This window comes from Bos javanicus, chromosome 23 (assembly GCF_032452875.1).
Source record: "Bos javanicus breed banteng chromosome 23, ARS-OSU_banteng_1.0, whole genome shotgun sequence".
Lineage (NCBI taxonomy): Eukaryota > Metazoa > Chordata > Mammalia > Artiodactyla > Bovidae > Bos > Bos javanicus.
The window spans coordinates 27,363,529-27,379,662 of record NC_083890.1 but is presented as its reverse complement, the minus strand read 5'-3'; the positions used below and the strand labels follow the sequence as shown (position 1 = coordinate 27,379,662).

Sequence of the window (16,134 nt, the reverse complement as noted above, 5' to 3'; positions counted from 1 at the left end):
ATGCTCCCGCAGTTTCCCATCAAAGTTGACCTCCTCTTGCATATTGCTTGTTGTCTTCCCAAATCCATTCTCAGCTTATATAGTATCAGAGTTCTAGCTGAGCTCGTGATAGACAAACCAGAGGCCACATTTCCCAGCCTCCCATTTAACCGAGTTTTGGCCAATGGACTATGAGTGGAAGAGCTGGGTGAATTTCCACGTTGTTACTTGCCCCCTACTTCTTTCATGCACTTCTTTAGAGCTGGAATGCAGACTTGATGGAAATCTGTTTCAAGCACACAGACAAGAACAGTTATCAGTGGTTATGGCAGAGCCATGAGATGGAAGGAGCATGGGGTCCTGAATGATCCTGATGAGCAATCCTGTCCTGCCAGCCAGGGCCACCCTTTCCATATCACCTTGTCTGCTTACAGTGAGGTTCTTATTTGAGAGAGAAGTAAACTTCTATCTTATTTAAGTCACTATATTTTGGAGTGTCTTTATTACAACAGTTTATATTATGCCCTGATAAACACATGTCCCTGGGTGTTGCCTTTGGCTCCCATCCTGATTTCTGGCTAAGAATATTGGTTAGGTAAAGGTTTTGTTGCAGAAACAAAAGCTAGAATAACACTGGCTTAAATGGTCTGAGCATGAGTTCTGGGGCACTTATGAGAGCCCTAGAGGACCAGGGGGCAAGATTTCTAGAGCTTTGTTCCTCCCTCATTATCAACATGACTTCCACTTTGTGGTCTAGGGTGGCTGTTCAGATTTCCACTAGCCTGCCTGTATTCCAGCGGGTGGGAAGTAGAAGATAAAAATTGAGGAGCACACTCCTTTCTCAAAAGCATACTCCATGGGTCCAGTGAAAAACTTGTGAGCTTTATGACTTAAGAAAGAAGGGAGAGTAGATTCTGATACATTCTGAAGAGTTTATTTAACTCAACAAATACTGAGAGAAACTCATGAAAGAAAGGGCCTTTCTTTTCAAGACAGCTATTATATACGAGCTAGGCGGATGTATCAATATTTTTCTGCCTGGGCTGCCATAAAATAAACAAATAAAAAAAACCCCACAGACTGGGTGGCTTAAACAAAAATTTATCTTCTCATAGTTCCGGAGATCAAGGTGCCACGATGGTCAGTTTCTGGTAATAGCTCTCTTCCTGGTTTGTAGGCAGTTCTTTGCACGAGGGCAGGAGGGATATACGTGTGTGGAGAGAGAGAGAGAAGAAAAGGAGGAAGGGAGAGCAGAAGGAGGGAGGGGGAAAAATTCTCTGGTGTCTCTTTAAGGACTTAAGCCTATTGGATCAGGGTCTCATCCTTATGATCTCATTTAACACACATTACCTCTTTACAGGCCATGTCATCTCCAAATATAGTTACATTGGGGGTAAGGTGTTAAACATACACATTTTGGGGGGAGGGGCTCTAATTCAGTCCATAGCAGCAGCTTTAAGAGGCACCCATAACTCAGTGGTTTAAGTATTCAGAGTGAGGATTCATGATGTCCTGATAATAAACAACCCCCTAATCTTCATTGCCACAGTGGTTTGCAAAATATGGCCCCAAATCTCTCTTATTCCAGTGTGCATGCTTCTTTGCAAGATGATTTTGCCACTCCTCACATCAAGAGGTGAAGTTTCCCCCACTTGTAAACCTGGGATAACCTCGTGATCTGCTGTGACCGATGGGATGTGGTGGAAGTGATGTCTTGTGACTTCTGAGGGTAGGTCTCAAGAGACCTCGCAATGTGTGCTCTGGATCTCTTGTAATGCTGTTCTGAGACTGCCATGCTGTGAGGGGCGATGGGTGATAGGCCACGGGTTCTGCTGTTACCCGCTAAACTCAGCCCTCAGCTGACTGCAGTTGTGAGTGTGAGCCCAGGCCAGAACCATGTGGCCAATCCGCAGAATCATGAGAAACAAGAAATCATTTCTTTAAGCCCCTAAATTAGCGGGGGGCATCTTTTTCCCTACTGCAGTGGTAATGCAGTGGGTTAACACAACAAGGGTTTATTTTTTTGCTCACATTGCCTATCTGCCAAGGGTCAGCATGGGTTCTGCTCTGGGTGTTACCCAGGGGTCTAGGCTGATAGAGCAATCTTCTCAAACACTGCCATGAAGAGGGAAAGAGCACGAGGAAGACTGTACAGGCTTACAAAACTTTCATCTAGAAGTGAAGTGTTAGTTGCTCAGTCATGTCTGACTCTTTGCAACCCTATGGACTGTAGCCCGCCAGGCTCTGTCCATGGAATTCTCCAGGCAAGAATAGTGGAGTGGGTAGCCATTCCCTTCTCCAGGGGATCTTCCTGACCCAGGGATCGAACCTAGGTTTCCTGCATTTCAGGCAGATTCTTTACCGTCTGGGCCACCAGGGAATCTAGAAGTGGTACATGTCATTTACAGTCATGTTTCACTGGTCAAAGCAAGTGGATGGGGAAGTTCAAACCTACTACATGATAGAAAGGAGACAAAGCCAGAACATCTCTAATACTTATGACTCTGAAAGTAATTTTTTTCTCTCGTAAAAATCTGAGCAGGTCAGCAGAACTGGTATAACATCAACACAGTGTCAGAGATCCAGGCTCCTCTATCTGTTGACTCTATTATCCCCAGGATATTGCTCTTGAATCACCATCAGGTTCATATTCCTGCCCATGGGAATGGGGGTCGGCATGGGGAGAATTCTCGCCTTTTACTTGGAAGTTACACACATCAGTTGTACTCACATTCTATCGCCAGAATCTTGTCACCAGGACACTAGCTGCAAGGGAAGTTGGAAAATGTAGTCTTTAGCTGGGTGACTGTATGTCCTGCTAAACGTCTCTTACTGTAGGAGGAGGGAGAGCAGGCACTGGGTACAGAGGGAGCACCTGCAGCTCGGTCACAGCAGCAGTTTTGGGACTGCAACACCAGGGGTGTTCCTGCATTCAGTCAATTTTGTCCAAGGAACTGATTTTGTGTATTCACAGTGTTCACTTGTGTACGTGCATTTCTGAGAAGTTATTTGTAAATCAAAAGAGTTTTTATGAACTTAAATGATCACTTCAGAGATGTTTCATCTTCATCTTTGACTAATCTTATTATTATACTTACACCCCACATTCTTCCAGTTCATTCAACTATTGTTTCTCTGTCAGCTCCACCAGTTCCGACGCTGTTGTGCTCCTCTACTCAAAGGAGCTCAAAAAGTGGGATGAGTTTGAAGATGTTTCAGAGGAAAGGAGGTATATCAGTGACTTGAAATTTGCAATGATACACACCTCTTGTCTATAAGGGAATTACTCCTTGTAAGCCAAGTGATATTAAATGTAGTGTTCTCAGTTCTGAAGACATTCATTATGTTATTAAACAGGTGGTGCCAGTGGTAAAGAACCTGCCTGCCAATGCAGGAGACTTAAGAGATGCGAGTTTGATCCCTGGGGTTCCAAAGAGTCGCACACGACTGAAGCTACTTAGCACGTACCCATTGTTTGATGAATATTAAAGACTTCTGTGGGATGGGGAGGCTAACGCAGTAGCTCAGAGTTACAAAATGCACATTGTAATTAAAAATTTTATTTTTCTTAATGGCTGGTAATTTAATCTTTTTCTTTTGCTTTTAATTTTATTTATTTTTTGGCTGCATCAAGTCTCCACTGAGGCATGTGGGCTCAGTAGTTGTGGTGGCAAGCTTAGTTGCCCTGTGGCATGTGTGATCTTAGTTCCTCCACAAGGGATCGAACCCAAGTCCCCCGCACTGGAAGGCAGATTTTCAACCACTGGACTACCAGGGAAGTCCCATGCACATTGCAATTTAAAGGCACATTCCAACTCTAAAAATATTTTCACTTCTTTGAATAATCAACCCAGAATTATTTTTTATAAGTTAGGGAATTTTTATCTACTGGACTTTCCTTAAAACTGTTCTCAACCTTTTTCTTGTCTCTAAGTGTTGATTTCATTTTTATCCCTAAGGGAAGAAAAAGATGGTGAATCCTCCTAGGTATCAAGAATTTTTAAGACAATTAGTGTAATCCCTTGGGGGCTTATGTTGAAGAAGACAATATTAACCTAGGCTCTGAGGAAGTATTCGTAACATCCACTTGGGAAAACCCAAAAGAAAACCGAAACTTTACTTAAATAAAATGTTTTGCAATCTCAGTTGGTTTGTGTGCTTTGACTATTCATGTAGGAGTGTGTGGGCACGTGTGTCTGAGAGGCAGCGGCGGTGGGGGAGCAGTGGGCATCGCCTGTGGTGCAGATCGACTGACTCTAGGGATGTGTGGAGACTAGGGAGACAGGGCCAACTTTCACCCCCTCAGCTCAGCCCCCAATCCCTGATTATGTTACCCCCTTCCCCACCCCCAACAAAGGAACATTCCCCCTTGCCACTCCCTAGTTTTCTTTCTCTGGCAGCAGATGAAGCAGCTGCTGAGCCAGCTCTGGTTTTCGGGAAGTCAGATGACCTTTTCCCTCTCCTGGTTCTCTGCCTGTCCCTGCCCCTGAGGTAGACACCATGGACCCACTGATGGCCGTACTTTGCCTGCTGCCCCTGTACCCAGGTAGGAGCAGAGGAGAGGGGATGCTGGGGTCCTGTGGGGCTGGGCTGGTGCCACCAGACTGAGTTTCCACGTGTGAAATGGACAGCCCCTTCTGCTTTCCTTTTCTAATCCGTGCCTTCCTTCTCTGCTGCATTTCTGAGTCGTGTTCCCATGCCTGCAGGTTTGGCTACAGCCGCGCTTTCCTGCCCCAAGAACGTGAATATCTCTGGTGGCAGTTTCACCCTCAGCAACGGCTGGAACCCTGGGAGTATCCTCACCTACTCCTGCCCCCTGGGCCATTACCCATACCCTGTGGTGACAAGGCTGTGCAAGAGCAACGGACAGTGGCAAATCCCGAGATCCACTCGGTCGACAAAGGCAATCTGCAAACGTGAGGCTCCCTGCCAGTGGCCACCCTGGGGACTCCTATTTAGTTTACTCAGCATGGGCTTAATGTGACTCAAGGGGTGGCAAAGCTCCTTTTCCACAGGGCTTTTCAAAATAGCAAGGAAATGTCTACTGCCCACAGCAAGGCGTTGGAGGCAGGCTATGATGGAGATTGTGGGGTACTAAAGCCAAGGATGATGTTTAGAGGTTTGACAATTTGCCACATGGTACTGACCGTTCAGAACGGATGCTGAATGGTCCTGGCGTCCTCTGTTTTGCCGCATGTCACCCCTCTATTACCCACTCCTGGGACATTGGAGAACACCAAGGGAGGGACTGGGGTGGTCATAGTCCTCATGGGGCTGAGAGAAGTAACTGTTTTTAAATCTATTAGATTGAACTATGTGAAATTGCTAATATTCAACCAATTGTCAAAAGTAGCAATTTTACAGGTATCCACCTAATATTTTGACAAGCAGCTGGCTCTTGCCATGCCTCCAAGCTGAATATCACCCACTTTGGTGTCCAGTCCAGGTGTCATCCCTCCATCCCTGTATTATCATCCCCTTCTCTCCCTCCAGCTGTTCGCTGTCCAGCCCCTGTTTCCTTTGAGAACGGTGTGTACATCCCACGGCTGGGGTCCCACCCAGTGGGCGGCAACCTGAGCTTTGAATGTGAGGATGGCTTCACCCTGCGGGGCTCAGCTGTTCGGCAGTGTCGGCCCAACGGCATGTGGGATGGCGAGACGGCCGTGTGTGACAATGGTGGTGAGTGTCCTGACCCATGGCTGCATGGGGGCAGGGGTCTCCCAGGAGCCCTGGAGCCAGCTATGTGCCCAGGGAGCATGTGTGGGGTCAGGGACCAGGTGTTTCTGGTGCTAAAATCATAATCCTAGATTTTGGTCAATTGAGGTCTATAGTCGCACATCTCCAGCCTGTTAGGCTCCTGGCTCAAGGAAGTCGGTGCTAAGGTTTGGGTCCAGCATCAAGGCTGCAAATGCTCTGTCTACCTTTTCCCAATGCCTCCAAGCCAGGCTGGTACCTGCTCCCCCTGGGCTGTTGCAGGGAGGATGTGATGAAGGCAATCAAGTGCTGTGCTCAGCTGCCTTGCCTGTGGAGCCAGTCTGAGTTCCAAGCCCAGCTTTGATTTTGACAGCCTTTGGGGAGGTTATTTAACCTCTCTGTGCCTCAGTTTTCACACCTGTAAAATGGAGATGGTGAGAGTACTGACTGCAGGGGGTTGCCATCTGGATCAGATGAGTTGCCTGTGAAACAGCTCCTGGAATCTGCTGACACCACATATACTTTTGTTATGGTCATTACTGCCCTTGTGAAAGATTTAGGGCAGGGGGGTGCTGCTTGACAGAAGTGGGGTTCCTGGGATTCCCTGGAGCTACGTTTGCCTGTAGGTTTTAGGAGCTTCCTAGATCACAATTCTAAATACATAATACAGAGGACTCAGAGGTCACAAGGCGGTAGGACTGTATCCTCACCTGGAGCCCAGCTGCTGGCTTTCCAGTCATAGCCTTGATTCTTTGACAACAGCCATTTATTCAAACATAAATATAATTCACTTGAAAATTGAGGTTGAATCTATCTAAAGTGTACAGATTTTAAGTATTCACCAAAACCAAGTATTCATCATCTCAAGAGGCTCCCTCCTGTCCCCTTCCACAAGGTAACCTTCTCCTGACTTGTATCTCCATAGATTCGTTTAGCTTATTCTTACACCTCATACAAGTGGAATCAGACAGACTGTGCTCTTTCACATCTGGTTTCCTTTATTCCACATTCTGCCTGGGAGATCTATCGATGTTTCCCTGTGTATCAGCAGTTTGTTATTTTTTTTATGCTGTGTAGTTCCATTACATACTACAGTTTATCTATGCACTCTTGTTGGCGAGCATTTGGCTACTTCTAGTTTTTGATTATTGTGAGTAAAGCTCTATGAACACACTTATATGTGACTTTTGGTGCACTAGACATTTATCTCTCGAGTATATTATCTGGGAGTGGAGTTACTGGGTCACAGGTTGGCATCTGTTTTCTTTTAGTAGAGGCTGCAAACAGTTTCTCGATAGATCAGCAGCTCTGGTTGTCCTCTGACACCTGGAATTGCCCATCTTTTTAGTTTTAACAGTTCTGGTGGGTGTGTAGTGATGTCTCACTGTTTGCAAATATTCTCTGTGGAGGGGTAGGCTCTTTAGCCGCCGTCTTCCCTGAGGTTCTGGTATGGTACTAGCAGAGACCCTGGGTTGGGATTGGGATGTTTTAGGTGGCCATTGAGGCCACAGAGTTCTAAACCTTTCCCCTACTTCAGGTTTTTCCATCTGCACCCCTGGGAAGCACAGGTATGATGTCTCCCAAGGGAGAGGCCAAGGGACCCGCAGAGGCTCTGAGGGTTTCCAGAGGAGGAAGAGCCTAGGAGAGGGTGGGCCAGCCAGGTCCGGAGTCCGGAGGCTGAGGAGGCGAGTCCCTGTTCACCTCCATCTTCCTTTGTTCTTTGCAGCCAGTCACTGCCCCAACCCGGGCATTTCCGTGGGTGCAGTGCGGACCGGGTCTCGCTTCGGCCTTGGGGACAAGGTCAGATACCGCTGCTCCTCGAATCTGGTGCTGACAGGGTCTGCGGAGCGCGAGTGCCAGGACGACGGGGTCTGGAGTGGGACGGAGGCCATCTGCCGCCGTGAGTAGCAGCTCTGACCCTGCGGACACTGCTGGGCCCCGACCCCCGGGCCCAGCTGACCCCATCGGCTCTCCCCACAGAGCCCTACTCCTACGACTTTCCTGAGGATGTGGCCCCCGCCCTGGGCACCTCCTTCTCCCACTTACTTGCAACCACCAATCCCATCCAGCAGAAGAAGAAACGTGAGTGCTTGAGGCGGGCGTGGCAGGGGCGGGGCGGGAGCAGGGGCGGGGCAAGCTTGGGGGCGGGGCAGGAGCCTCCTGTGGGCTCACTGGGGCTGAGTTGACTAGAGGCGAGGCAGAGGGGTTTGATCGCCTTGGCTAGAGAGCAGGTGAGCGGTGGAGGTCTGAATCTCCCCCCTTTCACATTTCTCCCAGAAAACTTGGGCCGCAAAATACAAATCCAGCGTTCCGGTCACCTGAACCTCTACCTGCTCCTGGACGCCTCTCAGAGTGTGTCCAAAGATGACTTTGAAATCTTCAAGGACAGCGCCTCCCGCATGGTGGACAGGGTCAGGAAATAGGAGCCTGCGGATATCGGCTGCCTTCCTGCACTGTCTCTGTCTCCTTCCCTTCTCAGAATCCCATTTGCAACCCACTTCCTCCAAGAAGTCTTCCCAGATTATACACATGCTATGGATCATGAATTTAGAGGATACTATTTTTCATTCCACAAACACTGTTGGGGTACCTACTATATGTCAACCACTATTCTGGCTCCTGGGAGACCACAAAGATGAACGAGGCTGAGATCCCTCTTTTCAGGAATTCTAGAACAGTGATCTTCACGAAGGGGTACCCAAAACAGTCTGTGGGGGTGTGTGTGGCAGAAAAATACTAGTAATCATGTGGAATAACTGTAATTTAACTGAAATGAAGAACTTAATAGTTTCCTTTTAAAATTTCACTCTTTTCCATACGTTTTAAAATGTGTACAATATATCTGAACAATGATACACTTTATAAGTATACTTTATAAATATATATACCTATATTGAGGTATGTGCTCAGAATGTTTCTGCTGATGGAATGCATGAACAGAAGAGTTTGGAAACCCCTGGTTTACATTTCTTGCCAGGACTTTGCTTGGGAATTATGCTTTTCACCATAGTTTTTGTAGTTATGTGTTTTCCCTCCCTGCTCCATTGGAAAGAAGGCAGCTTTTGTGCTCCTTAGTTTCTCTCTTCAGATGTAAAGTTAAGTAAGCCACTAAGCCACAAGGCTATAAAATGCTACAGGCAAGTGCCGATAGGTTTGAATTCTTCCTCCATCTTTCACCAGTGGTGTGATCGGGGGCAAGGCAACAAGTCTCAGCATCCTCGTCTGTATAATAGGGACCATCACGACCCCTCACATCATTGATATGAGGATTAAATGCAGAGTGAACCTGTCAAACAGAGGAGAGGACCAACAACTGTCAGTTTCCTGGCTTCCTTAAGCAGCCACCTCCCAGGAAGGGATTCTCCATGAGCCTTGACTCTGTCGATCTCTGTCTAGGCTCTCTGTCTCCTCCAGGGCCCATTGCTGGCTCTCTTACCATCTTTTTTTTGGTCTGGGGGCCCTTCACCCTCTCACTTGCCCTTCACAGATCTTCAGCTTTGAGATCAAGGTTAGTGTCGCCATCATCACTTTTGCATCAAAGCCCAAAATCATCATGTCTGTCTTGGAAGACAGATCCCGGGATGTGACTGAAGTGGAGAACAGTCTGAGAAATATCAACTATAAAGGTATGATGCCATCAAATGAAGGTGATGGGAGTGGCAGTAGAGGATGGGCTCTTTGTGCCTGCAGAGATTCTAGACAAGTTCCAGAGAGAGGCCTCTTGGTGGCATTCAGGTCCCAGGGTTCTGGGCCTAAGGTTCCTTAGATTGGGGTGGCTTCCAAGTCAGGCTCATGGTTGGGGAGTTGCAGCTCCTACCAACACCTGGCTTGTTCACATGTGCTATGTGTCCAAAAGCATCGTGCAGGTCTTCAGCTCCTCCCTGAACCACATGGTCTGGTTTTCATAGTCTCCTCATGTCATTATGAAACTACCTGGGTGGTAGGTAGCAGCTGGTTGAAACAATCCACTTTCTTTGGGAACCCCATCTTCAAATCCTGGGCTTTTAGAATGACCTTTAGTGCTGTTGTGCAATGAGCATTTCTAAAGGGAAAGGTTTGAAATATTTGAACGGGCAATGATGCCAAATCTCTAACTGAATATCAAAGGTCTGTCTTTATCAAATCAATTGATAATTGCATTTCCAGTGTTTGGAGAAAATAAAGTGATTCCCTTCTCCCAGGTGGTAAGTGGAAAGTTTCTAAGAGAGCTTTTCATCTTCACATATTCCAGACCATGAAAATGGAACTGGGACCAACATCTACGAGGCCCTCCACGCTGTCTATATAATGATGAATAACCAAATGAATCGACCCCATATGAACCCAGGAGCCTGGCAGGAAATCCGACATGCCATCATCCTTCTGACAGATGGTAGGTATTGTTGTCTCTGTCAGTGAGCCTGGCACCGTGGAAGGAGCAGCAATGTGGGATCAGAAGACCTGCCTTCTGGTTCTCCCTCTGCCATGTCAGGCCTTGGTTTCTTATTTCTAAAGTAGAAACAATGTTGACGATGATGGTAATTACAACCACGACGATTACTGATAATGGAAGCTGCCCTCTTTTCTGTGTATAGTTTATTTGTTTATTTTTTGGCTGCACCGCATGGCATGTGGATCTTAGTTCTCCGACCAGGGATCAAACCTGAACCCCTGGCAGTGGAAGTGCAGAGTCTTAACCGTTGGTCCGCAGGAAAGTCCCCTTACACAATTTTTATGAAGAGCAATAAGTACTTTGTGTAAAAGTGCTTTATGATCATGTGTTCGTTGTTGCCACCCGGGAGGTCACCTAGAGGGAGTTGGGTGGGACGTGTGCAGCAGTGATGTTGAGGTCCATGGATGAAAGGCAGATTGGGTAGTGGATCAGGGCTCTGCCATTTATCTTAATTTTGCCCAAATCACACAGCTCCTCTAGAAATCAAATTTCGTATATATAACATGAGGAGACCCACACTTACAGGGGCTGCATGAGAATCAAATGAGATAAAGTATAAAGATGCCCCTGACCCAGTGCTAAAGAATTTCTGTGAAGAATGTATCTCGAAACTCCAGCAGGGAGTGTAAGTGTTGAGGCTCCCAGGATGAATGCCTCCCTACTTCTCCAGGGCTGAGGGGATCGTGCTGCATCCATCTTAATGAACAATTCTTTTCCCTCCTTGATCCAGGAAAGTCCAACATGGGCGGCTCTCCCAAGGTGGCTGTTGACAATATCAAAGAAGTCTTGAACATCAACCAGAAGAGGAAAGACTATCTGGGTGAGCCTCTGCCCCCGCCCTGCCACAATCTGTGCTCTTTGCAGAGGACCCAAGGCCCATAGCCAGGAGTTTCAGCATCTTGGCTATATTTCTCTGCATTTCATTTTTTTTTGGGGTTGCACTGTACACAGCATGAGGGATCTTAGTATCTTGACCAGGGATCAAACCCACACCCCCTGCAGTAGAAGCGCAGAGTCTTAACCACTCGACTGCTGGGGAAGTCCTAGGCTGTATTTCTATTGAGACCCCAGGCTGTGTTGTTCTGTATGCAGTCAGCCAAGGATCACACTGAAGAGTTTGTAGTCAAACTACAAACTTTGAGTTTGTAGTTTCAACCTTGGGTTCATCTTTGACTGGCTGTGACCGTGGGTCATTTCTTTACTTGTAAGGAGGATACAGGACAAGGACCTACCTCAGGCCAGTAAGGGCAAGTGCTCAAACATTATCTGGTACAGAGAAACTCACGTCAATGTCGTTTTCATTCACCAGCTTTTGTTCCACAAACCTCTCCAGGAAGAAAAGGTCTGGAATCCTTGTGGGGACTGTCTCTGGCCTTTTCTCCATCAGTGCAGTTAACTAAGGCTTTGGCAGTTGCAGTCTCTAAAACAACAGTTCCTCTAATTCAGATAAACAAAAATTGCTCTCACCTTTGACCAGAAAAGAACTTCAAAGAGAAGTGCTTCAGATAAGGGGTAGCAGCTTGTTTTGAGGTCCCAAGTTTTACTTCCCCCTTGGGTTCTCTCTTTTCTGCTCATGCCACCCACTCCACCTGCCCCTCGAGGGTAAGCAGATTTCTTTGGGAAAACCCTTGCTAAGGAAGGCAAAATCCAAACTTCACTCCCTAACTCCTTAGCATCACTGGGCCAGAGTTAAATGCTTGAAAACACCTTCTTAAAAAGAGGCAGGAACCTCAGGGAAATAGAGAAAACACATTGCTATTGTTCAGTCACTCAGTTCTGTCCGACTCTTTGCAACACTGTGGACTGCAGCATGCCAGGCTTCTCTGTCCTTCACCATCTCCTGGAGTTTGCTCAAACTCATGTCCATTGAGTTGGTGATGCTATCCAACTATTTCATCCTCTGTTGTCCCCTTCTCCTCCTACCCTCAATCTTTCCCAGCATCGGGGTCTTTTCCAAAGAGTCGGCTCTTTGAATCAAGCTGCCAAAGTATTGGAGCTTCAGGTTCAGTCCTTCCAATGAATATTTAGGACTGATTTCCTTTAGGATTGACTGGTTGGATCTCCTTGCAGTCCCAGGGACTCTCAAGAGTCTTCTCCAACACCACAGTTCAAAAGCATCAATTCTTCAGCGAAAACACATGGGACGTGATAATCGTCCAGCTCCCACTGTAACTGCATAAAAGGACTATGAGGGGTATAAAGGGTGGGAGAAGGCTAGACTTGGTGGCCACCCTGGGGCAGTTCTAACTGGCACCCACACTGGCTCAGAGGTTGGTGTGGATGGTCGTGTGGATCCAGGTCCTCCAATGGGAAGAGGTGGCTTCAAGCCCTTCTCCCAGAGCCAGCATTTTGTAGAGGATGACTAGATCTGAAGCTGCGCCTCCATGCTACATCATGAGTTCTTTTTCATTCATTTATTCATTTAAAAGTCCTCACCGAGAGCCTGTTTTGGGCCAAGCACCACTCTAAGAATACAGCTGTAAACAAACAGAGGAAAATGCCTGTTTCGTGGGGCTGTCGTTCTGGAAGGGGGTGATATATTAGTTTCTTAGGGCTGTGGCAACAAAGGGTACAAATTTGGGTGGCTTGAAACAACAGAGACGTATTCTCTCATGCTCAGGAAGTAGGAAGTCCAAAATCAAGGCATCAACAGGGCCGTGCTCCAGCCAGAACCTCCGAGAATCCTTCCTTACCTTGTCCAACTTCAGGTGGCCCCAGGCATTCCTTAGCTTGGGGTTAAGTCGCTCACTCAGTCGTGTCCGACTCTTTGCGACCCCGTGGACTGTAGCCCACCAGACTCCTCCGTCCATGGGATTCTCCAGGCAAGAATACTGGAGTGGGTTGCCATTTCCTTCTCCAGGGGATTTTCCTGACCCAGGGATCGAACCCAGGTCTCCCACATTGCAGGCAGACACTTTAACTTCTGAGCCACCAGGGAAGACAGGATTACCCAATCTCTGCCTCTCTTCACATCACTGTCTTCCCTGAAGGTATCTCTGTGATGTCACATGGTTCTCCGTGTTGGCATTTGGATTTCCACATTCTTGTAAAGGTGTCAGATTCGTCTTTCCCTCCCTTCCCCCATCCAGCGAGACTTCACTTTAACTGATTGTATCTGCAAGGACACTATTTCCAAATATATATGAGCATATTCACAGGTCCTGGAGGTTAGGACCTGAACATACCTTTCGAGAAGACATAATTCTACCCACTCCAGGCATTACAGAAAATAAATAAGGAAGCCATATGGCACAGTAGAGGGTGACATGCACTGAGGTATAAAGTTAAGCAGAAAAGAAATCGAGATGTCTGCGTCATTGCAGTTTTACACAAGGAGGCCACAGCAGGCCTCCTGCGATGGTGACATTTGAATCAAAGCTTAGAAATGTAAGAGAGTGAGGCATGTGGGAAGCCTGGGGTAGGAATGAACCAGGCAGGGACAAAGCTCGTGCAAAGGCCCTGAGGTGGGAGTGTATTTCAGGAACTTCAAGAGGTTGTGTGACTGGAAGAGATTGAAGGGGAGGAGTGGTAGGAAATGAGGTCAGATAGGTAGTGGAGGAGAGGGGAGGGCATCCCGCTCACGTAGGGCTTCGTGGGACACGGCGAGTTCCCAGCTACAGCTTCCTGTGCTGCGGGATAGCCACTCACTGTGAGATTCTGCTAATTCCCTCCCCCTCAGACATCTATGCCATCGGTGTGGGCAGCCTACACGTGGACTGGAAAGAACTGAATAACCTGGGGTCCAAGAAGGACGGCGAGAGGCACGCCTTCATTCTGAAGGATGTACAGGCGCTGAGCCAGGTCTTCGAGCACATGCTGGGTGAGTGCACTTCCCCCTCTCTGGAGGGGGTGGCCAGTGTGGAGCCGGCTGAGGGTCCCTGGATGGCACCTGCTCACATTGCCCCTCACCGGCCTCCTTCACCATCTGCTCCTCACACCCACAGATGTCTCCCAGCTCACAGACCCCATCTGTGGGGTAGGGAACATGTCTGCCAATGCCTCTGCCCAGGAGAGGACACCCTGGCACGTCACTATTAAGGTACACAGAAAGAGGGATGGGGCTTGGATCCCAGAGGTGCGGCCGTGAGCCAGAGACATAGCAGTCCCTGAGATTACCTGTCCCCCTGCAGCCCAAGAGCCAGGAGACCTGCCGGGGGGCCCTCATCTCCGACCAGTGGGTCCTGACAGCCGCTCACTGCTTCCGCAATGCCGAGGACCGCACGCTGTGGAGGGTCAGTGTGGGTAAGGAAGGGCCCGCACCAGATTCCCGATCCCCTGGGCAGAGCTCCCACCCCTTGTTCCCAGCCTCTGGCCCCTTCAGGAGCCCTGGTCCAGCCTAATCTGCTACTTTGTTTCCAGGGGATCCCAACTTTCAGGGGAGCAAAGAATTCCAAATTGAGGAGGCAGTGATCTCCCCAGGCTTCAATGTCTTTTCCAAGAAGAGTCAGGGAATCCCAGAGTTCTATGGCGATGACATTGCTTTGCTAAAGCTGACCCAGAAAGTGAAGATGTCCACCCATGCTAGGTGCAGGGGTCTGGGATGGGAGGGCACCCTCTATAGGGGAGGGTGTCCTGGGGAGCCCTGGAAGAGGGGGCACCAAGGATGGGCCTCTGTGACCCTGGCCCTTCTCCTCAGGCCCATCTGCCTCCCCTGCACGGTGGGGGCCAACCTGGCTCTGCGGAAACTCCCAGGCAGTACCTGCCGAGATCATGGTGAGCGCTGGACTCGGTGCTGGAGGGACTGGCACCAAGGCTTGGGGGGTGATATCGTGGGCTGTGCTGCAGTCCCCAGGTCAGGATGCTGGGTAAAGGGACCAGCACTGACATCCTTGTCCTTGACTGCAGAGAAGGAGCTTCTGAACCAAGTGAGCATTCCCGCTCATTTTGTGGCTTTGAACGGGGATAAGCTGAATATTAATCTCAAGACAGGGTCAGAGGTGAGGGTCTCAGGTTCTGGATGCTGTTGAGGGTGGGGATGGGATTTCTCTCTGTATCCCCTAGCTCTGGCTGCTTTCTACCTCTGACCCCAAGTCATCCCTCCTCCTGGGCCTAGCAAGCCCTGCCCTGGGCTCGCTCACTCCATCCTTGTGTCCTCTTCTGCCCCTCCTGCAGTGGACAAACTGTGTCAAGGTCGTCCTCAAAGACAAAACCACGTTCCCCAACCTGACAGATGTCAGAGAGGTGGTGACAGACCAGTTCCTATGCAGTGGGACCCAGGGGGATGACAGTCCCTGCAAGGGTGAGCCCCTCCTCCGCCCACTTTCCATCCCCAACCCCCACCCTGGAGTCCAGATTCCCCAGGGGAAGGCCACCGATGTCCCTTGTGGCCAGCATGCACGCCCTGATGCAGCGGTGATGGTTGGCAGGATGACAGTCTCTGTCCCTCCTTTCTGGTAGGAGAATCTGGAGGAGCAGTTTTCCTTGAGCGGAGACTCAGGTTTTTTCAGGTGAGAAGTTTGCAGGACTGGAGTCACGGGATCTTGGCCTTGTTGGGGGATGAGGCAGACCTTTGAAGGACCTAAGGAGGTTGGGGCTGGGACAGGGGAAGCCCCCCACTCCAACCTTTCCCTCTTCTAGGTGGGCCTGGTGAGCTGGGGTCTCTACAACCCCTGTGGCAGCTCCAGTAAGAACTCCCGCAAACCTGCGCCCCATGGCAAGGTCCCGCGAGATTTCCACATCAACCTCTTCCGCCTGCAGCCCTGGCTCAGGCAGCATCTGGAGGGCATCCTGAACTTTGTGCCCCTCTAATCTTGGCCACCGAGCCCTCTGCTGACCTGCCAGGACCTGCTGTCTCTCCAGTCTCCTACCTCTGAATGTCCACCCTCAGCCTCCATGACCCATCTGCACTCCTTGCTTTGAACACATTCCCGCCTCCAGGATTCCGGGGCAGAGGCACATCCACACTAGGGAATCCCCGGCGCTCCTGCCAGCGCTGACCCCACCCTCTGCTGTACTTGGCTCACTCTCCTTCTCCTTACATAGGAAATTACCCAGTTATGAAATTAATAAAAAGCCAGTGATCCCCACAT

The 16,134-nt window shown here is 49.0% G+C and overlaps 1 protein-coding gene across 4 annotated transcripts; it reads left to right on the top strand.

The window, feature by feature from the left end:
- Window positions 1-4,200: 4,200 nt before the first annotated feature.
- C2 (complement C2) lies at window positions 4,201-16,131 on the top strand. Of its 4 annotated transcripts, XM_061399118.1 has the most exons (18): window positions 4,201-4,525; window positions 4,686-4,895; window positions 5,473-5,658; window positions 7,400-7,573; window positions 7,654-7,755; window positions 7,951-8,084; window positions 9,161-9,299; window positions 9,905-10,045; window positions 10,836-10,925; window positions 13,785-13,925; window positions 14,050-14,144; window positions 14,236-14,347; window positions 14,465-14,630; window positions 14,742-14,818; window positions 14,951-15,042; window positions 15,218-15,344; window positions 15,503-15,552; window positions 15,683-16,131. In XM_061399118.1, the coding sequence occupies exons 1-18, from the start codon at window positions 4,480-4,482 to the stop codon at window positions 15,851-15,853; spliced, it is 2,253 nt and encodes a 750-aa protein (XP_061255102.1). In that variant the 5' UTR covers window positions 4,201-4,479; the 3' UTR covers window positions 15,854-16,131. The 4 variants fall into 4 exon arrangements, with proteins under 4 accessions (XP_061255102.1, XP_061255103.1, XP_061255101.1 ...); XM_061399117.1 differs by having other exon boundaries at window positions 4,217-4,525; window positions 14,465-14,818; XM_061399119.1 differs by lacking the exons at window positions 14,465-14,630; window positions 14,951-15,042 and having other exon boundaries at window positions 4,216-4,525.
- The last annotated feature ends 3 nt before the right edge of the window (window positions 16,132-16,134 follow it).

Excerpts from the sequence above, each read along its gene's own strand:
- C2 (XM_061399117.1), top strand. The coding sequence starts at position 4,480 with ATGGACCCACTGATGGCCGTACTTTGCCTGCTGCCCCTGTACCCAG. Across the intron at positions 4,896-5,472 it reads GACAAAGGCAATCTGCAAAC|CTGTTCGCTGTCCAGCCCCT; the intron begins GTGAGGCTCCCT and ends CTCTCCCTCCAG. Across the intron at positions 14,348-14,464 it reads GCTGTGGAGGGTCAGTGTGG|GGGATCCCAACTTTCAGGGG; the intron begins GTAAGGAAGGGC and ends CTTTGTTTCCAG.